At 42.0% G+C, this 27,029-nt stretch overlaps 1 protein-coding gene across 4 annotated transcripts in view; it reads right to left on the reverse strand.

Annotated features, from left to right (window-relative positions):
- SPEF2 (sperm flagellar 2) overlaps positions 1–27,029 on the reverse strand; it is a 156,858-nt gene that overhangs the window by 16,088 nt on the left and 113,741 nt on the right. For all 4 annotated transcript variants that reach the window (XM_066373513.1, XM_066373542.1, XM_066373523.1 and 1 more), the window contains exons 29-32: positions 22,298–22,527; positions 10,844–10,950; positions 9,973–10,155; positions 3,953–4,045 (exon numbers count right to left, since the gene is read on the reverse strand). In XM_066373513.1, coding sequence (XP_066229610.1) covers positions 3,953–4,045; positions 9,973–10,155; positions 10,844–10,950; positions 22,298–22,527 — 613 coding nt within the window. The remainder of the gene's footprint in view (positions 1–3,952; positions 4,046–9,972; positions 10,156–10,843; positions 10,951–22,297; positions 22,528–27,029) is intronic.

Genomic DNA, 27,029 nt, shown 5'->3' on the forward strand with positions numbered 1-27,029 from the left:
GAGAGAGAGAGAAAGAGAGAGAGGGTAGAGGGGGGAGGAGCAGGAAGCATTAACTCCCAATGTGCCTTGACCAGGCAAGCCCAGGGTTTTGAACCGGCGACCTCAGTGTTCCAGGTCGACACTTTATCCACAGCGCCACCACAGGTCAGGCTTTTTAAAAAAATTATTTATTTATTTATTCATTCATTTGAGAGAGAGAGAGAGAGAGAGAGAGAAAGAGAGGAGCAGCAGGAAGCATCAACTCCCACACGCGCCCTGACCAGGCAAGCCCAGGGTTTCGAACCAGCGACCTCAGCGTTCCAGGTCGAGGCTCTATCCACTGCGCCACCGCAGGTCAGGCCAGATGAGGTTCTAACCCCACTGATTTCTTGATTTCAGCCTTGTGAGACCCTGAGCAAAGGACCCAGAGAAGCCATACCTGGACTTCTGACTTACAATAACTGCGAGATAATAATTACACATTAACAACTACTTATTGACCAACTATGATATGCTAGGCATGCACTATTCTAGATGCTTAAGATGCATTCACTGGGAAAGAGAGAAAGATGTCTACTCTTGAGGCTCTCAATTTCTACATGGGATGACAGAAAATGAAGAACAAATAAAATAAATCAAGGTAATTAGATGATGATTATGGAAACACAGAAAAAAAACCCCACAAGGCTGAAATCAAGAAATCAGTGGGATTCCAACCTCATCTGAGGCTAATACCAAGATTGGTTCCAAGACCAGCTTCCAAGATGGGTTGTTGGCAGAATTCAGGTCAGAAAAAGGGGAACTGAGAGTGAAGGGGGGATAGGTGGCAAACATGCGAAGGTGAAATTTGAACAGAGTTTTGGGGGGAGCAGGGATTCAGGAGACCCCGGGAAAGAGCGTGACAGGCAGAGGGAAGTGATGAGGACAGTGTTGGAGGTGGGTGCCTGCCTTACACTTGGACCAGCAGGGAGGAGACCAGTGCAGCCGAGACAAGAGTGGGCAGGGACAGAAGAGCAGGAGGCAGGGAGAGAGAAGAAGAAAGGTCAGGAGGTGCAAGGCCAGGCTGGCTTCTAAGGACGTCAGCTTTTCCTCGGAGTGACAGGCAGAGTGTTGGAGTAGCGGCAGCCAGGATCTGCCAGTGATTGGAGGCCAGAAAAGGGAGAAACAGAAAAATATCACGGGCTTTTGCAGTCATCCAGGTAGAGTTGACTGTGGCTTGTTTCAGTGACAAGCAGCAGTGGTACTTGGAAGAAGTGGTCTTATCCCAGATATAGTAAGAAGTGGTCTTATTCTGTCTGTTAGGATTTCCTGAAGAATTGGAGGTGGGTTGGAAAAAAGGGGAACTGGGGATGACTGCTATGGTTTTGGCTTAAGTGACAGGAAGGGCAGAGCTGGCCCCGACTGAGAAGGAGAGAGCTTCAGGTGAGGATGGAATGGTGGGGTGGCAGGGATGGGGGGGTCAGGTACCTAATTCTGGACATGGTGAGTGTGAGATGTCTACTAGACATTCAAGTGGAGATGTCAAACAGGCAACTGCGTCTAAGAGTCTATCATTTGAAAGATTTGAGATGGAAATAGACGTTTGAGATTTGTTAGCAAATGGCTAGTACTACAAACCATGAGTGTAGCTTCCATAAATATTAAAAGAGTAACAGAAGAATTTCACATGGATGAAAGCTGTGGAGAAGAGATTGAGACAACACTGTGGATTTGAATATAGCAAAATTCAGTTGACTTTTCTTGGGCTATCCTGAAGGACTTCTGAAATACTGGAATAGTTGCTGTGGGTGTTGAATGTGTGGAAATATGTGTGGGAAGCCAGGACACAGCCTGTTGAAACTCATCAGTCATGTGTGTTGTCACTGTCAGGGGACAAGGATGAGACTGCAACACAGACATGTCCCAGGGCTCCTTTTTTGGATGTTGCTGGCCTTTCATCCAGTGCCTGGACTCTGAGGTCATCCAAGCCCAGGACAGTGGTCATGGCCCATCTCCAGGAGCCACTGCTGGGTGTGGCCCGAGGCAGGTCCCCAGTCATGGAAAGCATAGATGACAAAGCAGGGGAGCAGGAGGGACCTAAGACTCTAGCTGACACCTTCTCCTTGAGAGGATGCAAAGGCCTGGGAGGGAAGGGACCTGCCCAGGGCCCCACAGTGAGTCATGGCAGAACTGAGAACAGAGCCCGCGGAGCCTGACCCTCAGAACACTCCCTTCAGGGGGCCCTCCCCTGTCCTTCGATTTGGTCTTTCCTATTCTCATTACAGCCGATGAGGTATGCTTGTCTCGCTTTATGTTTTCTCTTTGTACCTCTTTTATTAGTGTGTTAACCATTAACCATTCTTTCGCTACATACAGTCAGTACAGTTAGTGTCTGCTCAGTGAACATGTGTAGGGTCACTCCCTCACTCTTCACAACACTGGGATCTGTACTTTTAACCCCAGTTTAAGAGCATTGAGGTTTATGCAATGCTGAGCATCCAGAGGGGGCTGGGAAATACCACCCCTTTCTCTTTTTCTGTCTTCTGGGCCACACACACACACACACACACACACACACACACACACACACACACGGGCGTGCACACACATACACACACACATCTATCAGCCACCCTTTGCTCCATTAGAGTACTTCTTTCTCAGGCTTCACAGTCCTGCCTCTGCTCCCAGTATTGTCCCTTTCTCCCTGTCACTGTTCAGCTGTTTGGGCAGCAGCAGGCGGGGGCCACTCCCTTCCTTGGAACCCAAAGGCTTCCCTGCTTCTCTGCCTCACATCCCAGGGGCTGACCTGCACTGTGTGCCTTCCGGCTTTAGAAGCTGGGGGAGCAGCAGTGCCTGCCCTACTTTGACATTTCTAAAAACTTCTGTCTGGAAAAGAAGGAGCTATTCAGCCTGCCGATTTCTTCCCAAGTAATGTAGAATCTGTTTATGTGCTTGCAGACTTGTCCACAAAATCATAGAGAGACGGCCTTCCACAGCTGCACGGGAGAATCGACCTCAGTCCCCAGTTTCACATCGTAAAAAACCAACAACAGCAAAATGAGAAGCTGCCCCGAAACCGCCAGCCTCATGGCCTGGGCTCTTATGATAACTCGTAGGCCCCTTCTCCTTCCTGCTCGCCAGACAGCGTCTGGCACAGGTGCTCAAAAATGTGTAACGAGTTTAGGGAAATAGCTCTCTTTGAGGTTATGACTAGACCCATGTTCAATTCTGTACTGTAATTTTGGATTAATGCTTGGCTGGAAACCAAACAGTTGATAAAAGTAGTTTGATGTAATGTCTAAATCTACCACTCAATTCTTTTTATATCTTACTGAGTTTGGCTGTGTTATGTGTATTTTTATATCTGGAACATTTACAGTGAAGTAGTTTTCAGATTTTAAGGTATTGCTTTCTATTGTGGCCTCAGAAGTAGAAGTCAATAATAATACTAATAGTATTATTATTATCAACATATTACCATTGTCATTATGATGTCATTATTATCAATAATTACTATGGATAATAATAACATTTTAGATACTAAAAACTCAATGCGACATGGACAATACTGTTTACAAAACCTTGGTATGTTGTACATGTTAGTCAAAATCAAAAAGAGATGAACAAAAACATATATTGGTTAAGATGACAGTTTTTACCCCAAGCTTTTAGAATTGGAAGGACACTTAGGGACAGTTGTGTCTAGTTACAGCTTACTTGACATGAGAAAAGTGAAATCAGAGAGGCTGTGGGAATTGTCCATGATCAGTTAGAGAGTTAACTGAACTGCAGGATTTTGTCTGAGTCCGGCCCTGCCTCCTTCCCGGGGGCTCCTTGTGCTGCCGCTTAGTGACTGTTAAGTCTGCTCTTTGGGGAGATGGAAAACAAAGTGGAATGTGGCAGTGGTGTCTAAAATTGCACAAGTGGAAGAAACAACAACAAAATTGATTAATGTCATAGTACGAAACATTTTAAAGCTCACAGTAATTACCTGTAGAAGATGCTCCTGCCTGTTGAATGGCAGGGGTTCAAGAGGATTTCCCAGAATTTTTATATCTTCATCTCCTGTAAACCACAGACCAGCCTATACAAAAAATAAGAAGAAAAATTATTAATGCATTCTGCTGTGATGTGATTCTCCTTGTAACAGCCACAGTCGTTGAACCCAGCGTGTGCGGTGTCTAATGTAGGCTGAAGAAACCATGGGGTGGAGGAGAAAGTAGTAGAACTAATATTTCCATGTATTTTGATCTGATTCCTTTTTAATTTTAATTTTAAAAAATTTGATAATGTATATAATGTATCAGTGCAATAGAACACATGTATAATTTACAAATGAAAATCCACATACTAGGGATCCTAGCTATATTTGAACTTGCAACACATAGCAATGAAGCTTGGAGGTCACTGCCCTAGATTTTGCTCGAGGAGCAATATTTTGGAGGGTTGACGCTCCTGACAGTAGCTCGCATTTCACACGTCCTGTCTGTTTTTCTGTCTGTTCTCAGAGCCAAGGGAGGTGTTGGTACACATTGTTGGTGTTGGAAAGTGTTTGTTGACTGGCTGACTGACTGACTGATCAAGAACTCACAGTCCTACTTTTTTACTGACATCCTCTTTGTCGGCCCATATCTAACAGCAATGACCAAGTCCCTCGATTCCCATCTGGCAATGCCTCGGCCATCTCTCCCTTTCTTCTGTCCCCATGGCTGCTACGCTGGTGCAGAGCCTCATTACTCCACCAAAGAACAGCCCAGTAACCTCGAAGCTGGTTTTGTTTCCAGTCTCCCTCCTACCTGAAGTGACTTCCTGTCTACCCATGGAAACCTAAACATCTTTTCTGACCTGGCTCAGATCACACCTCCACCAGGAGGCTCTCCTTGATCTCTCCTATGAACTTTAACTGGACTTGTTCATACCACCCATTTGGCATTTAGTTCATTCCTTTGGGTGTTATCATTCATGCCTGCTATTGAAAATTGGGTATTAAATTGCTTCAAAGAATATGTCTTGCCAAGTTTAATTTTTATACATGGTAAGCACTGTACATACATAAGATTTTGTTTCCAGGTCTCACTCCCTTAGCATTTTTGAGTGATAACTTCCTCTCAGCACTGCCTACTGCCAAGGGACATAGGTGTACTTAAACTGAGTCCAGCCTATAGTCTATATGCCTTTTTTCCTTCTAAGAATCACCTGTGCTGGAGAGAGGACTTAAATGACATTGGGTAGCTGGTAAGGAAATGCAGCCCTGGCAGTGAGGGGTGGGTTTTGTTGTCACCTGGAACAGAGCAGTAGGGTGGTGGGACATGCTGGCTCTGTGGAAGCTCACGAGAGAGAAGGCAGAGAAGCAGCGTCAGGTCCAGCACAGGCTTGGGCTCCAAATGTGAGCACTGCTCAGGAGGAGGCCCCCCCCCCCAGGGACTAACCTGGGGGGTAAGTACCATTCTCTGGGGAACAGAGAGATCAGGAACACGGGTAGGATTTCTGCTTTAGGACATGAAAGAGTAACCAAGCTCAGAATTACCCTCTTGCCTTTATAGGAAAAGTGAATGACATACATGATACGTGTTTCCAGACATTAGACAACAAGATGACACAGAACAGGAGCTGCCGACAGAAGGAAGGCAGAAGGACCCTCGCTACTGTCCCAGCCTGGGGGCGGTCGGCAGTCTGCAATGCCAGGAGGGGCACCCGGCAGAGCCTGGCAGTCGTGCCGAGTTCACAGGACAGATCATGGAGTTTGAAGGAAACCAAGACGGCTAGAATTTTCAGGGCATGATACTAGAGAGGGACTGCTATAGATAGACAGATAGACAGATAGACAGATAGGTAGGTAGAAGGGCCTCGAGATCTGCAGAGGGATCTCTTCACATCTTGGTGGAGATCAAAACTGTGTGTGTGTGAGTGTGTGTGTGTAAGTGAGAAATATGAGGAGTTGGAGAAAGATCCACAGTAAAGGAGCAAGGGAAGAAGCAGTTCATGTGCTCCAGGCAGAGTGGGAGGACCTCCTGGTCAGCAGGGCACTGAGTAGATGTTGCCTTCGTGGTTGGGCCAGATGGAGCTTACACCAGAGGCTGCTCGAGACCCACTCTCTCTAATCTTTCTTCTCTTTTAAACTGTTAGAACTAATAAAGGAATTCAACTAGGTGACAAGATACAAAATCAGCAGATAAAAATCAGTAGATTTCTGTAGATCAACAATAGACAATCTGAAAAATTAAGAAAACATTTACCTTTGTAATAGCTTCAAAAGGAATAAAATATTTAGGAATTAACCAAAAAAGTGAAAGACCTCTATAGTAAAAACTACAAAACATTGCTAAAGAAATTAAAATAGACTTAAATAAATGGGAAGATATTATGTTTATGGAATGGAAGACAATATTGTTAAGATGCAAATATTACCCAAAGTGATCTATAGATTCGATGCAATTCCTATCAAAATTCTAATGACATTCTTTTGCAGAGAAAAAAAAATCCTAAAATTCATATGAAATTTGAAGAGACCCCAAATAGCCCAAATTATCCTTAAAAAGATGAAAAAAGCTGAAGGACTCACACTTCCTAATTACAAAACTTACTGCAAAGTTATAGTTGCTGTCATACAGACAGACATATAAATCAATGGAATACAACAGAGAGCCCAGAAATAAACCTTCGCACATAGGGGTTAAATGATTTTGACACATCCTTACAAATCTTAATCAACCTTGAGATGATAAAACCGATTCCAAGTAACATCCCTACACGTCTGACGATATATAAACTATATAAACCTGGGCACCCGACAATATAAATTCACAACATTTGTCATCCAATATAAACTTACTAAGAATAGGAAAAAGCCGGAAAATATGGCCCATAGCCAGTAGTAACATAATCAATAGAAATGAACACAGAAATGACACAGATGATAGAAAGAACAACAAGGTTTTATTCACTTAGTTATCATAAATATATTTCATTTGTTCAAGGACATGGAGGTAAAACACACACATAATGAAAAAGAAAAGAAGAAAGATACTAAATAACCCCCACCTGAACTTCTAGGGGTACACAGTACAGCACCTGCAGTAGAAATTACACTGCATGATGTTACTAGCAGATTCAACTCGGCAGAGGAGATAAATCAGTGATTTGAAGACACAGAAACAGGAATGAGTACAAAAGAAAGCACAGAGAAAAAAGGCTAGACACAAATGAGCTGAGCATCAGTGACCCGTGGGACAATAAACGCTGACTGAACTTTGAAAAGGTGGAGGGTGCAGAAAAAATATTTGGAAAAAATATCCTAAAAAATTTCCAAATTACACAAAAACTAAAAACCACAGAGTCAGGAAATTCAATGAACCCCAAGCAGAAAAAACTACACTGAAGGACACAATGATCATACTGCTGGAAGCCTATAATAAAGAGGAAATTGTAGAAGAAGCCAGAGGGGAAATAAGGAACAGAGATAAGACCCCTGACCTTCCCCCGTGACTCAGCTAACTCTCAGCTCCCCATCCAGTGGTCTCAATGCACAGGACTCTCCTTGGATTCTTAAAACGAATGGGCCATTTATCGTACTTTCTAAACGTTTATATAATTTCATAAACTAGAAAACTGCTTCAAAATGTTTCTCACCCAGAAGGGCCACATTAGAAAGAGAAAATAACCTAACTGGAAAACACCTTACACTTTTTGACAAGTCAATCCTGAAAATTTTTACAATAGGAAATGTGAAATGTGAAAGGTGTGAAGTGTTTAAATTGATAAAGCAGGTTCTGTCCTCCACATCCTGCCTCACTGCAGGGTCAGGTCATTTCCCCTTAAAATATGGAAGTGTGCTTTGTACTCTCTTACTAACAAAAGTTTGTTTGGTTGTTTTTTGTTTTATCTTTTTTACTTTTCCCTACAAAATATGCACTGCACTGCTTGGGTCCTAGGACGTCTGACTCATTAAGCCTACAACACCATGTGTCTCATTCATAAGATGAGTCGAGAGTTGAACATCAAAGAAGTCTACGTGAGTGTGACTAAACATCCGCACGCGACAGAGGCAAGCGTATGACAGGTGCAGAGGGGCTGGCAGCGAGTGCAAATGGGCTTTTAGGCTCCCATCGCTTAGCGGAGGGGCACAGCCCAGCTGACTTTGCACACCTTCCCTCCCACTCCCTCTCAGCAGCTAGGGAAATCAGCACACACTCTTATGTGGCTGTTGTGGTGAACTTGCAACTAGTCAAAAGAAAAGAAAAAAGACAAATAAGAAGCAGAATAGAGAGCCTTCTTTTCCCAGAAAACTTATTCTCAGCAATGTAGTTATACTCTTTAACTGTTCTAATGAGGCATTTTCAATAAATCTTACAAAATTTTACCCTAGAAGCTATTTTGACTTTTCTCATTAAAAAGCTTCCTTCCTTCCTTCCTTCCTTCCTTCCTTCCTTCCTTCCTTCCTTCCTTCCTTCCTTCCTTCTTCCTTCCTTCCTTCCTTCCTTCCTTCCTTCCTTCCTTCCTTCCTTCCTTCCTTCCTTCCTTCCTTCCTTCCTTCCTTCTCCCTTTCTCTCTCTCTCTCTCTTTGTTTTTTTCTGAGCTTGTGAGTGTTGGAAATCTGTAAAAGTCATGATGAGGGATGGTCAAATGGGCCTCCCCAAATGGCCTCCTTGTCGTGGGCTCCTGAGGAGCAGGAATTGCAGGGACAAGGGAGAAAGGCCAGAGCTCAGAAACCAACTGCTCCCCAATCACAGGTGGTATCCAAGTATTTCTCAGTTTCTACTAAACGTAGCAGCCAGCTTTCTCTAAGAAAGTCACACTTTTGGTAAAGGAGCTTTCTGGTTTTGGCTCAGCCCTTTGGTCAAAGTCGATAACACCTTTTGTTCTTTTCATGTTTGTGAAAAAGGGTGCCTCAATTGATATCCTGTGTTAATTGGCACATAGTGTAAATAATGAAGGCTGGCAATTGCATAGTGCCCACTTTTTAAAGCCTTAAGCCAACAATAAAAATAGAGTAAGTTTTGCTTTGTTGTTTTTGTTTGTAATCAAAATCATCTTTACAAGTTTTAAGTTCAGGACGGTGATAGAATTCATAAATTGGTCTATTTGGGAGAGGAATCAGAGCCTAATTAGCTAAGCGCTTTCTCTAATCAGCTTTGAAGGAATCTTCTCCATATGTAAGTGCCACTTCTTCTGGCTCAGCTGTGTGAGCACGAGACCCTCAGGGCTGGCTATGAGCACACCGTCCATCGATCAATTATGGAAGAAAAGAGAAGCAGGAAAATATGATCCTTCCGTGGTGGCTCACATATGTGATACAGTTATCTAGAGTGTATCACCTTGCTTCAAAATTAGCACCTCCCAAACATGTCCATCTTTTGTGTCTACCAGCAATGTGAACCAGTGAGCAGCAGCATGGATTCTCTTAGTAGACAGAAGAAATTCAATGCAGGCCCTTCCTGTTACAGGATTTTACTCTCACTCCTTCCTTACTCTAACTTCTCAAAAATGATTTGACTTTTTTTTATTATTATTAAGTGAGAGGTGGAAAGGCAGAGAGACAGACTCCCACATGTGCCCCGACTGGGATCCACCTGGCAACTTTGTCTGGGGCTGATGCTCTGCCCATCTGGAACCATTGCTCCGTTGCTATGCAATCAAGCTCTTCTTAGGGCCTGAGATGAGGCCATAGAGCCATCAGTACCCAGGGCCAACTTGCTCCAACTGAGCCATGGCTACAGGAGGAGAAGACGGGGGCGGGGGAAGGGAGAAGAAGATGGTCGCTTTTCCTGTGTGCCCTGACAGGGAATCAAACCCGGACTTCCACACACTGGGCCAATGCTCTACTGCTGAGCCAACCAGCCAGGACTTTGAGTTGACTTCTCATATCTTTACTTTCTACTAGTCATTTCCTCAGTCCTTTGCAGTCTGGATTCTGTTCTCTACCAAAATTGCTCTAGTAAAGGTCACCAGATACATTCTACTCCTTAGGTCAAAAGTAGTCTGGTATTAGTGCCTTTAGGTGTTGATAGCAACCTGCGTATACTGCTCGAAAGTGACAGCGCCCAGCTGCTCTGCATCCACAGCCTTGAACCTCTGCAGTGTCTCCAGGAGCTCCTCCTCCAGGGGGATGGGCCAAGGCAGCGCAGCCACCAGCAAGAATTTCCGCCAGTCCACGAACTCCGAGTTTACTACTAGTAAAGATGTTAACTCCTGCAACTAGAAGAAGACAGGAAATGCCATTGGAATGTGTGCACGATTCTAGCGTGAAGCTCTATTGGCTCATGTTTTTTAGTGAGAGATTCAGATGAAGGAAGTAGGATTTCAGATGGGTGAACAGAGTAACTTCCGTTCCTTTAAGCTCTACCCACCACTCTATACCAGGCAGTACCTAGAAAGTATTTCACCTTTTGCTTCTTTGACATTTACGTTTCTGCTTATACAATGAATATATACGTGTGTTTCCAGTTGGCTTTACACCTTTTCAACAGAGCAGGGACAAAAGTGACAGCAGTGGGCGTGCAAGGGCTCCACAGCCTGTAGGGAAATACTCTTTAACCACTTTGTCTTCTGATATATTCTTAAGACACAAACTATGACGAGGAGCAAGAACTGCCAAAATCATCTACTTTTACTAGTTAGGATCATCCCATCAGGGAGTCATAGATACAAACTTATGGACTGAGCCTCCTGGTCTCTGTGATGTTTCACTGACTGTTAGCATCTTCACTCATTCTTCAAATACTGAGCCTGTGTCTTAAAGTTCATTCATTCAATCATTCAGTATTTATTGGTTTCCTACTAAATGTCAGAAGTATCTGCATGTACTGGTTATTTTAAAACTACTGACTTACTGATCAAATAAAAATTCTTAAAGCTTTGAAACCCAAACAAAATTGATGCTTACGTCAGGTTGAGTGAGGTGCATCCAAATACTAGGCAAGTTGTTTGTTCCAAGGTTCAGGGTCACCAAGTCAAGAAGAATGTCAATAAATGCTTTATTTCCTATTACGCCTATAATGCAATGAAAAATATTTTTTTCAGTTAGGTGACAGGGAATCACTTTGTTAATATTTCTTAAAATGATAACCCTTAAAGAAACAGAAGACATTTTGAAAGCATAAAAATAATAATCAATTTCCTGACACTCTCCTATTATTTTTTCTCAGCTAAGTCAAAATATCATTTCTGGCTGAGTAAAAAATCATTACAGATTGGGCAAGATATTGAGACTTCACTTTGGAGTCTTTTTTGATATTTTACTCAGAATTGGCTAAATTAAAACAAATATTCTAAGTTTTCCTATTATACAGAAGCTCACAAGAGTAAGATATTTTGGTAAATATGGGATAAAGGTTTTTCAAAAGCATGCAAATCACCATAGTGATCAAAGTAACAGTTATCCTCATTTACACTTTGGGACAGAATCTATTTGTTTTGTTTTTATAACTGTAGGAAGATTTGAATTGTCAAATTATTGGGGTGGAAGTGTTAATTTAATCATATAATTAGCTCACTATGCTAAAGTATTTTATAAACGATTAATACCCTTTTAAATACTCTTCTCTTATATACTAACCTACTTGACCTTGTCCACAGAGATGTCTGCTTAGATTGTTCCTCATTTCAAATTGCATGCACATGCATTTGAAAAGAAAGAGTAAAGCAAAATAAATGAATGTGCTGATAAAGTGTCTCACTCTGACAGCAGAGGTACCTTCTAGAGTCTGGAGAGACGCCTACGTGTATCATGTGTTTTTTTCAGGTCCAGAGGGGATGGCTATGCTTCTTTGTTTGGAAATAAAAAAAGTGAAAAGCATAGGCGCAGCATCTCAAATTATTTTTTTTACATTTAAATCTTTAGCATTTATAAAAGTCCAAAATTATCATTTCCTCTAACTTTCAGGAATGTGCAACAATCCTTTTAAAATTTCAGTAGTTAAAACCAAATATACAATTTTGAGATTTGGAAGGGAACTTTCTGGGTAGCAAGAGCAGAATGTTTCTTCCTTTAATATGGCTGGCCATCCAGCAGGTAGTGCAGAAACAAATCCTTTATCCTTTATGATTGAATCTGAGTATTTAATTCTGTAGAGATAAGCCTACTTTCCAAGGTAGCAGAATTTTCAGCAAAATAATCTTTACATGATACCTCATCAATTTTCAGATAATTTTGAAATAAATCATTCATGTTCCTCAATATGGAACCATAAATAAACTCTTTTGAAACCATAAAGAGGCTTAAAGAATTTAAAAATTCTGGTAGATGTGTAAAATATTTCCACTGCCTCTAATAGCCATGATGCAAGCAAGATGTTATAAGACAATACTTTAAGTTACATAGGAATTGTTTACCTGGGGACATTAGTGTGAAATGTAAAAATGATTTTAATATGGGCTTGTTACTTAAACGACCAAGGCATATAGTGATATGATTTTTACATATAACTCTCAGAAATATGATATCAAAGTAACACTATTGCTTATACATATAAACCTCCACCCAAAGAATATAAAAGAGCACGTGAATGTAGAAGTAGAACTAGAAAGTTACTGGAAAACCAATTTTTGGATTTTTGCTTTGTATGTCTAGATCAGGGGTAGTCAACCTTTTTATACCTACCACCCACTTTTGTATCTCTGTGAGTAGTAAAATTTTCTAACCGCCCACCGGTTCCACAGTAATGGTGATTTATAAAGTAGGGAAGTAACTTTACTTTATAAAATTTATAAAGCAGAGTTACAGCAAGTTAAAGCATATAATAATAATTACTTACCAAGTACTTTATGTTGGATTTTTGCTAAGTTTGGCAGAATAAATCTTTATAAAACAACTTACTATAGTTAAATTTATCTTTTTATTTATACTTTGGTTGCTCTGCTACTGCCCACCATGAAAGCTGGAACACCCATTAGTGGGCGGTAGGGACCAGGTTGACTACCACTGCTCTAGACGATATCAAATGCTTTTTGTGCTTAATGAGAAGAGTAGTGATGGTTTTACTTTCAAATTTCAGCCTTTTGAAAATAATTTTTTGTTTCTGCTGTGATCAAGAATGAAGCCACCATTTGTCATATTACTAATCACTTTCATAATGGCTTTCTGAGTTTGATGAGCAATCTGAATCAGATGTTGTGTCACCAGTTGAAGACAGTGTACTTGCATTCCATAAATGGATAGCTTTCCTGGGGTCAAAGTTATTAATATCTGGAGAATTCAACTGAATGATCAGGAGATCCGACATGCCACCAGCCTTGACCTTGGCATGCATTGGTGTCTTGGTGCATTGTATGTGACTAAAGCCACGCTCTGCCTCCGCTGAGCTTGCAGGGCGAGTCAGCACAAGGTCCACTAGTGTCAAGATATTTGGATGAGCAAACTGAATTCACAAAATCCCAAGTCAATTTGCGAATGTTCTGAAATCTAGGAGGGAAAGTGGAAAATGTAAAAGATTGAGACTTGCAAATCTTACCCAAATATTTATAAACGTCAACTAGTTTCCTGATGCTTACCTAGCATAAATCTCTGATTTCAACATGTTCCACTCAGTGGCCACTTCATCGATTTGCACATTGGCAGCTGCCAAAACTGGTCCATAATGTGCAACCAGGACAGACACCTCTTTTTCTCCAAACTCTGCCATCAATATACAAATGCAAAGCCACATATGTAAACACTCGTACAATCAAAGAACTTCAGGTGCAGAGCCAATGCAAATAGGTCACCTTGATTTATCTTTGCGGGCCACAATCTGAAGCTGCCAATCACGGCTGCCTTCACCACATCTTGGCTAGCATCTCTGAAACACTCTTGCAGCCTCCTGATAAGACATGTTAAAACCGTATTTCTTACATCAGAAATGCTTCCCTTTCCTTTGAGGCGGTGACCATGAAAGTGCGTGACTGAATCCACCCTGCGTTCTTTTGGCCCTGGTCTGGGGAGAAACAAAACCCCCATGTAAACCATGAAATGAAAAAGTACCTGGCAAATGATTTCCCGAGTTCCTCAGATCTTCCCTGATTCCTCACCTTGTTTGATACATTCTGAGCATTTTCAGGGTGGACTCTATGGCAGCAAATATATCTGCAATTGAAGAACTTCTGTTTTGGTTGACATGGGACAGGATGCCAAGCACATCAGTGACATCCACCAGGAAATGCACAAACTTGACAATGTCTGCTTGGAGAAGGTACTCCAGAAGTTCATTGGCTCTCTGATGACTGGTGCCACATCTGCCTTCACCTGTCTGTAATGTGGGTTGGAAATAAAACAGTGGTCTATCTTCTTGAGATTATTGTTTCTAGTTGCTCAATGCAAAATGCTTTCTGTTATCCTGAGCAACTAAAATAGTGTGGTATTTCAAAATTACTTACTGAATGCAGTTGCTGGACAATTGCAGGATATCCCTTGAGAAAGTTCCGGAGGGCTGTCTGTAATCCATGAAGCCACCTCCTATCTCCGACCTGGGAAGGCATCGCAGGGCGAAGGTGAAGTCCTCGGAAAGCGGTTGTTAGAGAATGCTTATGAAGAGCTGAACTGTGGTAGAAGCTATGAATTCTGTGAAGGAGGTCTGTGACATCGTTGTACAGAGGAGTGCTCTGGAATACCACCTTGTAAGACAGTTCAAGATGATGTGTGAAGCAGTGTACAGTCAGCATGCATGGCTGGATTTCTCTGAAAAGGAGGACCACCCTGCTGTTTTCTCCCTCCGAGCCAGGGGCACCGTCGCTACCAAAACCAACCAGTTTCTTCGCCCAGTCTTGGTCCAACAGCCTAAGTCAAAGATTTCTCTCTAGAGTTTTCTCAATGGCGATTTTGATGGCCAGAGGATCCTTCTTTTCTATTGCATGTACCCCAACAAGTTGGCAACACACTTTTCCTGTGTGTGCAAACCGCACGTAGACAAGTTCAGCCTCCTCGGTTGAACTGGCTGAGATGCCATCAATGATGACAGAGAAAAACTTACTTTCCTCTAGTTTCTCTCTTAGATTTCTGCGTTCTACTTCAGCAATAAAATATGTAAATGTTCTTGCTGATTTGCTAGTTCTAAATATGGGGCCAATATCAACACCCTTCATTTCATCCAACTTGCACATCCAGAGAAAATCTTTGAGGGGATGCCCTGTCTTTGCGAGAGCATGGCACGATCTGAATAAGTTCTCGACTCTCCCCAGGGTTACTCTGCTCATGGTCCACGCCGTCGGCTCCATGGAGGCCCTGGTCACCGGAGAGCCACTGGCTGCTTCCACTAATGAAGCCTTGGCGTGAGCCTCGCTGATATGGTGAGCACTGAGAAATTCGGCCCTGAAGTTGTCAGAGCCATAGAAGAGACTCAGTTGGTTTCCCCTTGACTTCACTCCATGCTTGCGACAGAGGCCACAGAACATGAGATTCAGTATTTTGTCGTATACAAGCCATGGGTATTGTTTCAACCAGATTTTCAAAAACGGATTGTTCCTCTTTGGAAGGTAATGTTTAAGCGTCCGTGTTTTTTTCTGCTTTTCGGTGACTCGACTCACATGGTCTGGAGGGTTCCTGCCTTTAAAATAGCTCCACGTTGTTATTTTAAGTATTCATCAATGTGTACCCTCAGTTTTGCTTAATGCCTGCCCCCCCCCAACACACATTTGTTCATTATTTCTGGAGAAAATCATAATGAGTGTTCACGACTTACCAGACACTCTGGTTAGTGTTTGTATAAGTATGGACAATAGACTATCCTTACTTTATAGTTAAAAAAAAAGACTAATTATTATTATCACCATTTTATGGGTAAAAGAGGTAGGGCACAGGGACGTTAATTGATTTAATGTCACAGTGCTGCTAAGTGGTGGAGCTGGGGTTCACTAGCAGGCTGTCCTAATTCACAACCTGCCATGTTTACCAGCTTCACTATTATGAGTTTCTCATGAGGACAAAGGGAACAATTAAAATGCTTCCTACTGACACACAGACTCGGTGCGTCTTTCCATTTCACTGCTTAGAGTCCCGGCTTTGACTCCTCAACTATGTTTCAAAGGCTTGTGACAGAAGCATATTTGCTCTTGTGTGTCTGCAGTGTCTAGTGAGTGCTAACATGTGGCAGATATTTAAAAATAGAAATCTCCTTTTCTAATTGGTATTTTTGATCTCATATCTCTTAACGTCTTTTAATTGAAAACCTTAGACATCAGTTAATCTGCATTTGCCCTTCTTACACCTACTCTAGCTGCATCTAACTTCTATTTTGCCTTTCAATCAGTCTCTTTGCAGTTGTTGTTAAAACAGGACTCTTCTTTTCAAATCTTAAATATTGCTGTTTTCATGTCAGATGGGTCTTCTTCCTTATAGTTGCTGCCTACTGCCTTTGGTTTCCTCCCTGCCTGCGGGGTTTCTTGCCTCTCACACCAGGCCTTCAGCCTGGGGCCTGCTCTGCACACATGAATGTTGGTGGAGACATGAATGAATGAATGAATGAATGTATGTATGAATGAATGAAAAAGAAATCTCTTGTTGTTAAAGGAAAGGACTTTAACGTTCACTAGTGATTTAATTAGCTTTGATGTTTTAAGGTTTTTTTGGTCACATTTTCCACATGGAGCTATCTTGAATTCTGAGCATATATAGTCATTTGCCCAACATAAAGCCCCTGGTTTCATCAGACTATGTTCCATTCTGAAGAAACACCTGGACCTCCGCGCACAGTTTTACCAGGCCCAAAGGTCACGGGCTGCATTTCTGTGATCTGAGTCAGATCTAGTGGAAGGCATTCACCCTCTGAGGGAAGCATAAAGCACGTGGGGGCCCATGCTCCTTTTTGCTATAATCCCTAGATTGTGCCACCTCGTGAGATTCTGTTAATAACATCAATTTTTCTTTTATCATGTATTCTAAGATCTAATCTTTATTCATTGATTTGTGTACATGTCAGACAAATATAATCAGTTTTCAAATCAAAATATGAGGTTTACTTACCTGCAAATAGATTCTATTATATTTTTATAATTTTTTCAGAGACACGAAGCCTAGAGCAGCTCATAGCACTCTTTGGTTACACTTATAGGCTGCAAGACAGGTGTCCCCTCCGCAGCCTCTCGGTTAGCTGAGGCTCTTTACAGAGTAGCCTCTGCTGCTATCTCAGTCTCCTTTGCCCTCGAATCCATTTTCCATGTCCCTTGGCTCTAAATGCCTTTGATAAGCCTCTCTTGCATGCCCTCTGTAAGCCACCTGAGACTTCACTCCCTGACCACACAACCTCTTTGTGGTCCTCACCACCTGCCTCTTGCCCCAGCTGGTCTGTTTGCTGCTCCCAAAATATGTCATGCACCTCAAAATCTCAATGTCTACCCCATCTCCCCTGTGCCTGGAATACTCTGCCCCTGCTTCTCTTCCTGGAAGCTTCTGTCCGAAAGTCTCTTACAAGCTAAGTCCTATGGTGACCCACACAGGCCACTTCAACTACTTCCTCCTGTGAATTCCTGTAAAAGCCATGTACCTGAATGAGCGAGCTTTGCCCCTCCAGTCTGGAGTTCCGAGTTTGTGCCCTGTAGCCTTGAGACCAGTCCCTGATTCTGAGGGTCTCCGAGAGGGGTGTGCAGAGGGCTCCTGGTCCATTTTTAGAACAGTTACAGGACTTGAACAACTAAATGCTGCCTCTCTTGAAGGAGGGCAGGTACCGAACTTGTTGGACTCTGTTCTCCCTGGATAGCTTCTCAGCAGAAGCCAAATAGCTATGAACTGCACCTTTGCAGACATTATGGGGAGCACTGACAGACTTACAAAAAAACCTCCTTATGTGGGGACAGAGGAGCATTGTAAAATGTTCTAATTTTTACTGACTCCAAATTGCTTTCATTGGAGAGGGCTGTCTTCCTGATGTGCCTGGCACTTGCCGTTTGGAGACAAGATGCACCTACACAGAGCTCACTGTGGTACAAAAAATGCATTCTCTTTTGTTTGAGATGCTTGTGGTCCCCGGGGAGCCACATACCTCATGGTTTAATTCTACTGTATGATGCTGTTTTTTCTGTAAGTGTTCTGGGGCAATGCTGCAGGTGGTATTAATAATTAGGGCATATGCATCTTTAAGATGTTGAGCTAATGTTTTGGTAAATAAGAATAGTTTGCATCAATATTGTATAGTGCTATATATTTTCTAATAATATATTACTATAATTATGTTATTAAATGATAATGATTTACATTACACTTAAATTGTATATTCTCTGTACCAAACACTTTCTAATCACTTTATATATATTAATTTTTTTTTTTCAAAATTTCTGAAGCTGGAAACGGGGAGAGACAGTCAGACAGACTCCCGCATGCGCCCGACCGGGATCCACCCGGCACGCCCACCAGGGGCGATGCTCTGCCCCTCCCGGGCGTCACTCTGTCGCGAGCAACCAGAGCCACTCTAGCACCTGGGGCAGAGGCCAAGGAGCCATCCCCAGCGCCCGGGCCATCTTTGCTCCAATGGAGCCTTGGCTGCGGGAGGGGAAGAGAGAGACAGAGAGGAAGGAGGGGGTGGGGGTGGAGAAGCAAATGGGCACTTCTCCTATGTGCCCTGGCCAAGAATCGAACCCAGGTCCCCCGCACGCCAGGCCGACGCTCTTCCGCTGAGCCAACCGGCCAGGGCCTATATATTAATTATTTTAATGCTCATAACAACCCCATTAGTTACTCCATTTTACAGATGAGGAAAAAGAAAGGTTAAAGAACTTGTCCAAGATCATACCATGGTCATTTGATAAGAGGTGTATTTAAAAAAACTCTCTGAGCCCTGGCAAGTGGCACAGTAGATAGAGCATCAGCCTAGTGTGTGGACATCCTGGGTTCGATCCCTGGTCTGGTCACACATGATAAATGACCATCTGCTTCTCTTCCCTTCCTTCTCTCCTTTCTCTCCCTTTTCTCCATTGGCAGTGAGTGGCTCAACTGGTTTAAGCATCAACCCTGGGCACTGAGGATAGCTCGGCTGATTTGAGTATCAGGCCCAGATTGAGGTTGCTGAGTGGATCCTGGTCAGGGCACATGCAGGAGTCTGTCTCTCTATTTCCCCCCTCTCACTTAAAAAAAAGGTTAAGACAAAATAAAAGCACTGTCTGACTCTTCTTACCCATCGATGAATCTTCTTACCTATCCATCCATGGGTAAGAAGTGAATTAACACATGCAAAGGACACATAAGATCTGGGACCATGCCAATGTCGGCAATTATTATAATTCATAAAATACTTACTAAGTCCCCTCTCTGCTGGGAGTATTCTTGTGGGAATGGTTCCTGAGATGGTCAGTGGAACAAATGTCCTGCTGATTCAGTGGCTGCTTTTACTTAAGATGCTCTTAAGATCCCAAACTATGACTCTTCACTAGGTAGCAAAAAAAATGCTAGCATGCCAGGTTTTTTTCACTGTATTTTGCATGACCTTGTATGATTATCACACATAAGGTCATTTTTTCCAGAAAATTTGTGACAATCATATCAAGAAATGATATTTTCTGTCTAATTACCATCTTTATCAAAGGAGACTTAGAATCACCATAAGCAGCAGAATTTGACCACAAAAGAAATGTTGACTATAAGCATTACAGAATATGATGTGTTTTCAACTTTACATTATCTGTAGTAGAACTATTTTGATGAAGACTTAATTTTCAGGTTATTAGCCAATACTCAGCAGAAAACTCCTGAAGCTTAGTTCTTGCCATTTATGTCCTGATAGTAGCTACTAATCACAAGTACTTAAAGTATCCAGTCACTTGTTTTAATCAAAGATTATCTATTCCCTTCTATAATTTTATTTATGCAGAATAATAAAAGTTATAAAGTGTAACAATGACATTAAAACTACTTGCAAATTTGCTTTAAAATCTTACTGTGGAGCCTAACCAGCTGGTGGTACAGTAGATAGAGCCTTGACCTGGGACCCTGAGGACCCAGGTTCAAAACCCCAAGATTGCCATCTTGAGTGTGGGATCATAGACATGACCCCATGGTCCCTGGCTTGATCCCCATGGTCGCTGGCTTGAAACCCAAGGTCACTGGTTTAGGTCCAAGGTTGCTGCTGGCTTGAGCAGGAGGTCATTGGTTTGGCTGGAGCCCTTCAGCCAAGGTATGTATGAGAAGCAATCAATGAACAACTAACATGCTGAAACTATGAGTTGATATTTCTCATCTCCCTTCCTGTCTATCTCTCTATCTCTCTCACTAAAAAATAAAACAAACAAAAAAAACCTCACTGTGAACCTAGTAACATAATGATTGTTATGTACAAATACAAATGCTTTTTCCCCCTAGAAAAACAATACATCTATTCATTTTGTTTTAATATATTTTAGTGAGCTTAAAGTTTGCATTTCAAATACCATAGATTGTAATGGCATATATGAAATAGAATAAAGAGATGCTCATCTATTTTTAACTTAGAAACATAGGAATTTTCAAATTCAAGCAGAAAGTTTTGTAGGATCACACATTGAGAAATATACCAAGTGCTACCAATGCTCCACAGTTTCAAAAACTGTTATTACTTCAACCAAGACCGTCTTTTGATATTGTAGAGTTCTAGGGTAAAGACAATGAAAGGTATTAAAAAAGATTGTTTTCCAGTTCTTGGAAAAAATATCATTTAAAAGATAGGTGTGTATCCTTTAAGGCAGTGAACAACAATCACAAAAATGTGGAAGGAAGGTGAAAGTCAGAGGATGCTGTCGGGGGCCAGGTGAGATGGGGAGCAGGAGTTCGTGGCCATTATTGGACGTGCTTGGGGAATGGTAATGTCAATACTTGCAGCCTGACTTCAAAGTTAACAGGAAAGAACCTCTAATTCTGTGACTCTGGGATGCAGAAAATGGAATGACTACTATTTTCGCCTTCCCTTTATAACATTAGCAAAAATAATAACAGTGATTCTTACTTCTATTGACAGACTACATAAATGCTGTGGTAAGTACTTTACATGTAGTTAAGAAGCAACATATGCAATAGGTATATTTTTTTCAAATAATATAATCAAGTTAATAATAAAGAAAAGGGTTTAAACTGCTTGCCCACAGACCAATGTTTTTCATCTTAATGACTATGGACTCTATACTTCATATAACATCAGGGTGGATAACTATTTTGTGGACAAGCACAGAATAGACCGTAACTCAGTTGAACCATCAAGATCCCCAAGTCCCACAGTATTACATAGCTTTGTATTCTGCATTAATTACAACCTATCTTCTTAAATCTGGGTTTAGTCCCCAGGTTGGGTGGGTGCAAGTGGTTCCCCAGACAGAGGAGGTCTCCCAGTCTGTTTACCCGCAGTTCACACAGGTGGGGGAGGAGAAGCAGAGCAGGGCTCTGACCTTTACCAGAACGTCCGAACTCATGCTTCATAGTTACACGTTCCCTAGTGGCTGTTCCCCAACTTTCAATATCTTCTGTGTCCTTTCCATCAAATCTCTCTTTACTTCATGCAGTTTCTCTCTCCAAAGTGTTGTTCCACAAAATTTTCCCTGACCACCTTACTGCACACAGATTCTCGTTTGCTCTGCATTCTTGAGTACTTTTATAACCATGTTCTATTCCAGAAAGAGCCTAAATACACATTTAGATTATCTCATTTTTTGTCTTTTCAAATTTTACTGAGGCAAGTGGTTTTCCTTTTATATCTACTTTGTTAAAAAGATAACTATCTCCCCTCTTCTCTCCCTCCCTGCTTCCCTGTCTTCTTCTCCCTTCCTTCCTCTTTCTACTACACTTTGAAAGCTGTTGTATTCTACCATACTCTGAAAAGATTAATGTATCAGTTGACATCTTTTAGTCCCAGGGGTCTCTAGAGTTAATCTTTTAAGACATACACATGTCAAGTTATAGCTGCTATTTGTTATTTATTTTTAAACTTTCAGTTGAATCATAAACTCTGCTTTTGAGGTTGGATCCAAGAACACATTGTGGTTATCATCGCGACTGCTAAGGTTCCTTCTGAGAGGGATTAAGAATGGTTGATAATTTTCAAAATCCACTTCCACGAACTCATAATCCCAACACAAAACTTAAGCTAGAAGTGTGCACAAAAGCTATCTCTCAGTTGCCCGATGGAGTGCTGCTCAATCTACCCACGTGCCTGCCAGGCGTATGGGAGGCAGGAGAAGAGAATTACCAGGAATAAGGATTGCCACACTGCCAAAGCGATAGTCACCATTTCCCCCTTGTTCATTTAATTTAGATCTATGTTGTATGAAGCAAATATGAGCTAACCTAGAACAAAGCTAAGGCTCATTTTAGCGCTATTTAATCCCAGAGAGCTAATTTTATTTGTGGGCAAGTGATGGCTATCCTGGTTAATCTTGAGATATTTTTGTGCTTTTTCATCATGCTTATTTTTCTTACCATTAGGTGCTACATCTAAGAACTGGTCATGAAGACCGTCCAGCTGCTCAATGGTCAGGGAGCCACCTTCTTCTTTTTCCACAGGTGGAGGACGGACTGGAGGAGGCGGGTCTGGAAAGACTTTTACGTCACCATTAATGAAGAAGTCTTCTTGGTCTAAGTAAAGTTCATCCTGAATTTTTGTGGACGTCTCAATGTGATAACGAGCTACCTCAGTTAATTTTTCCACGCTGAAAGTGGAGAAAGGAAGAGGGTTATCCCCGTTGAAGATACTATTGATTAACACTGCTGCTTGTGAGATAGACACACAAAGTTAACATTATATAGCTAAGTTAGACAATTCAATTTACATGTTTAAAAATAAATAAGTAAATAAATAAATAAATAAATGTAGTTTGGAATCAAAATACATGCCTGCTATAGAGCTAACAGCCTTATACAAAGCTAAACAAGAAGAGACATCATTAAATATGGTTATAATTGTATTAGAACATATTTTACTACATAAGCAAGACTATGTTAAGATATATATATATATATATCATTCTAAGTATGAACCAGAATCTGGTTATATGCCAGGAAAAAATCCTGTAATGTATGACTATAAGAATAACATATTTATTTGGAATTGGGATAAATGATAAAGTGAATCAAATTTAAATAAGCATATATAAATTTAAGTATAAGCCACAGTAGTTAGGAAGCACTGTGGTGCAGTGAATAGAACCCTGGATGCTGAGCTCTGGTTCCAGGATGCTCTCCAGCCATGGATCCAACACTCCTTAGCCATAGGTTCTTGGGAATGTTACTTGAATTCTCTGAATATCTTACCTCTGCAATGGAATCAATCACACACTACTCCATACCTTATGGTTATTAAAATGAAGTCACATGAGACATGCATTTAAGCTGTCTGGGGATTATAGTTATGGTCCTAATTAAAACCCAGAGAAGTTTTATAGATAAGTCCAATATCACTGTATTACTGCAAGAATCTTATTTACAGCTTGCAACAAAGATTAAATGTGGCAGGAAAATGCATATTTAATTTGCTCTTACATAATTTAAGAACACCAAAATATTCATATACTGAAAATTTAAAAAATAGTACGAGTTGTATTCTTTCAAAAGACACTCTTGAGTTCAACTCCAGCATGCTGTGCTTGTGAGTGTTCATAGACTAGGCATTATCTGATTGGTTTGTGCTTGATGGTGTTTGTGTGAGGGGGGCAGAGAAGAAGGTTATTAGCTGAGTTTACAACTGGTGAGTGGGGAAGGATTCCAAATGTAGATTGAAAGCAAGCCATGACCAGTATATCAAAATAAGTGTGCCATCTGGTGAAAGTTACCAAGGGTAAAACATAAGTATGAAACTTATGGAACTTGGTCATAGAGAACAGTTTATGAATTTGACCCCAAAGGCAAGGAAAGAAGAGGCAAAAATATATAAATCAGGCTATATCAAACTAAAAACCTTCCACACAGCAAAGAAACTGAAACAAAACAAAAACGGAATGGGAGAAGATATTTGCAAACAACAGCTCCGACAAGGGGTTAATATCCAAAATATACAAAGAACTCATACAACTCAACACCAAACAAATGAACAATCTAATTTAAAAAATGGGCAGAGGACCTGAAGAGACACTTCTCCCCAAAAGACATACAAATAGCCAACATCTATAGTAGAAGATGCTCAACTTCACTAGCTATTAGAAAAATGCAAATCAAAACTACAAAGAGATACCACCTCACACCTGTTAGAGTGGCTGTTATCAACAAGACAAATAATAACAACTGTTGGAGAGGCTGTGGAGAAAAAGGAACCCTCATTCACTGCTGGTAGGAATGTAAACTGGTATAGCCATTATGGAAAACAGTATGAAGGTTCCTCAAAAAAATTAAGAACAGAGTTACCATACAACACAAAATCCCCTCTTCTGAGTATCTAACCAGAAAACTCTAAAATATTTATTTCCAAAGATATATGCACCCCTATGTTCATTACAGCATTGTTCACAGTGGCCAAGACATGGAGACAACCAAAGTGTCCTTCAATGGAGGATTGGATAAAGAAGATGTGGAATACTTCTCAGCCATAAGAAAAGATGAAATACTATCATTTGCAACAATACGGATGGACCTTGAGAATATCATGCTAAGCAAAATAAGTTAGTCAAAGAAAGCAAATAAAAAAACAGTCAAAGAAAACAATATGATTTCGCTCATATGTGGGATATAAAACTGAAACTCATAGACACAGATGACATATGGTGGTCAGCAGAGGGAAGGATGGGGGTGAGTGGGGGGTAAAGGGGCCCCAATACATGATGATGAAAGATGGTTTGACTGGTTGGTGGGCGCACAGTGCAATAGACAGAAACGTATGCTTTAAACCTATATGATCCTAGTAACCAATGTCTCCCTAATACATTTAAAAAGAATAAATAAAATAAAATAAGGGGGAAAAAAGAATGGGAGGGAAAAATGTCAGGAAAACAAAAAGTGGGATTTGAAGCTCAAAAGGATCTTATAGCTCTGGGTTTTTTTTTAATCTCTGAAGAATTTTTGTAATAACCAAAACAGAAATTATAGTTAAACAGTCTTAGCAGTCAACTTATTGTGGCCGCATTCAGAGGTCAGAGATCTTCATACATCTAATAAAACTCCAAAGCATTTACACTGATGCCCATGTAGACTTGAGAGCTGTGACTCCTAAGGATGAAGAAGATGTTTTCATTTCTAAGTGACAGGCAGAGAACAGGACTGAGCATCATTACTCTGTAATGAGTAACAGAGCTGGGTATTTAATACTAAAATAATTTTAAGCATTACTGCGGTCAAGTTACTAGGCTAAAAGTGTGTGTGTGTGTGTGTGTGTGTGTGTGTGTGTGTGTGTATAACCATAAAGCAACAGATATAAATAACTGGGACAAAGGGTTTTTTTTTTTTTTTCCTATTTTTATTTTCTGAAGCTGGAAACGGGGAGAGACAGTCAGACAGACTCCCGCATGCGCCCGACCGGGATCCACCCGGCACGCCCACCAGGGGCGACGCTCTTCCCACCAGGGGGCGATGCTCTGCCCTTCCGGGGGGTCGCTCTGCCGCAACCAGAGCCACTCTAGCGCCTGGGGCAGAGGCCAAGGAGCCATCCCCAGCGCCCGGGCCATCTTTGCTCCAATGGAGCCTTGGCTGCGGGAGGGGAAGAGAGAGACAGAGAGGAAGGAGGGGGTGGGGGTGGAGAAGCAAATGGGCGCTTCTCCTATGTGCCCTGGCTGGGAATCAAACCCAGGTCCCCGGCACGCCAGGCCGACGCTCTACCGCTGAGCCAACTGGCCAGGGCCTGGGACAAAGGTTTTACAACAGGACTTTCATTATGAGAAAAGGATTGGAGAAAACAAACCAACACAATCGTCTCTTAGGTGGCAAAGGTTGCTTCTGTGAGTACTTGCGTCTGTATCCTATGTCTACTATGTCTATAGCATCTACTAGCTTTTCTTTCTTTTTCTATGCCCTTCTTTTCCAAGTGAGAAGAGGAGATTTAGACAGACTCCTTTATGCACCCCGACTGGGATCTACCCAACAACCCTGTCTGGGGTGAATGCTCTGCCCATCTGGGATCATGCTTTAACCGAACAATTTTTAGCACCTGAGGCAGAGTGCTAAAAGTCATCCTCATCACCCAGGGATGATGCGCTGGATATAATCGAGCCATGGCTGCAGGAGGAGAAGAGAGAGGGGGGGGTGGAAAAGCAGATGGTTGCTTCTCCTGTGTGCCCTGACTGGGAATCTAACCCAGGACATTCACATGCAGGGGCCAACACTTTAGCACTGAGCCAACGCTCTACCACTGAGCCAATCGACCGCGACCTGCATCTTCTAGATTTTCAATCAACGTTTACTGTAAACCGTAGTGTATCAGAATCTAGCTCTAGTGGAAACCTGTGAAATACCCAGTTGGAATGTCTCCTTTTATAAGTGAAGTGGGACCTGAAGCAATTACGCACACTGCTAAGTCCTGGGCAATGGGGGAGCCCAGGTCTCCTGCACAATCAGGACTCCTGAGTATCACTTGAGGGCTGTTTCCACTCTGCTGAGATACTTCTTTACTGCTTTTAAGGGAGAAATAAAAGAATGATACTTACTCACTGGCTCTTAGGAACAGTGAGAGTCTGGAAAACCTTTGGAACCCATCAGAAAAATTGAACAGGTTATTACATATTACCCTTCGTGGGAATCGGCATGGCTGATGAAACATGTCATGACTTCTCAACCTTCCATTAGTTGCCACTGGCTAATAATTTCCAGCATTACAGAGATATGAAACATTGCCTTACTTCTGAAAAACATTTTTTTTTTCATTTTTCCGAAGCTGGAAACGGGGAGGCAGTCAGACAGACTCCCGCATGCGCCCGACCGGGATCCACCCGGCATGCCCACCAGGGGGCGATGCTTTGCCCATCTGGGGTGTCACTCTGTTGTGTCCAGAGCCATTCCAGCGCCTGAGGCAGAGGCCACAGAGCCATCCCCAGCGCCCGGGCCATCTTTGCTCCAATGGAGCCTCGCTGAGGGAGGGGAAGAGAGAGACAGAGAGGAAGGAGAGGGGGAGGGGTGGAGAAGCAAATGGGCGCCTCTCCTGTGTGCCCTGGCCGGGAATCAAACCTGGGACTCCTGCATGCCAGGCCGACGCTCTACCGCTGAGCCAACCGGCCAGGGCCTGAAAAACATTTAA

This window comes from Saccopteryx leptura, chromosome 1, assembly GCF_036850995.1.
Source record: "Saccopteryx leptura isolate mSacLep1 chromosome 1, mSacLep1_pri_phased_curated, whole genome shotgun sequence".
Lineage (NCBI taxonomy): Eukaryota > Metazoa > Chordata > Mammalia > Chiroptera > Emballonuridae > Saccopteryx > Saccopteryx leptura.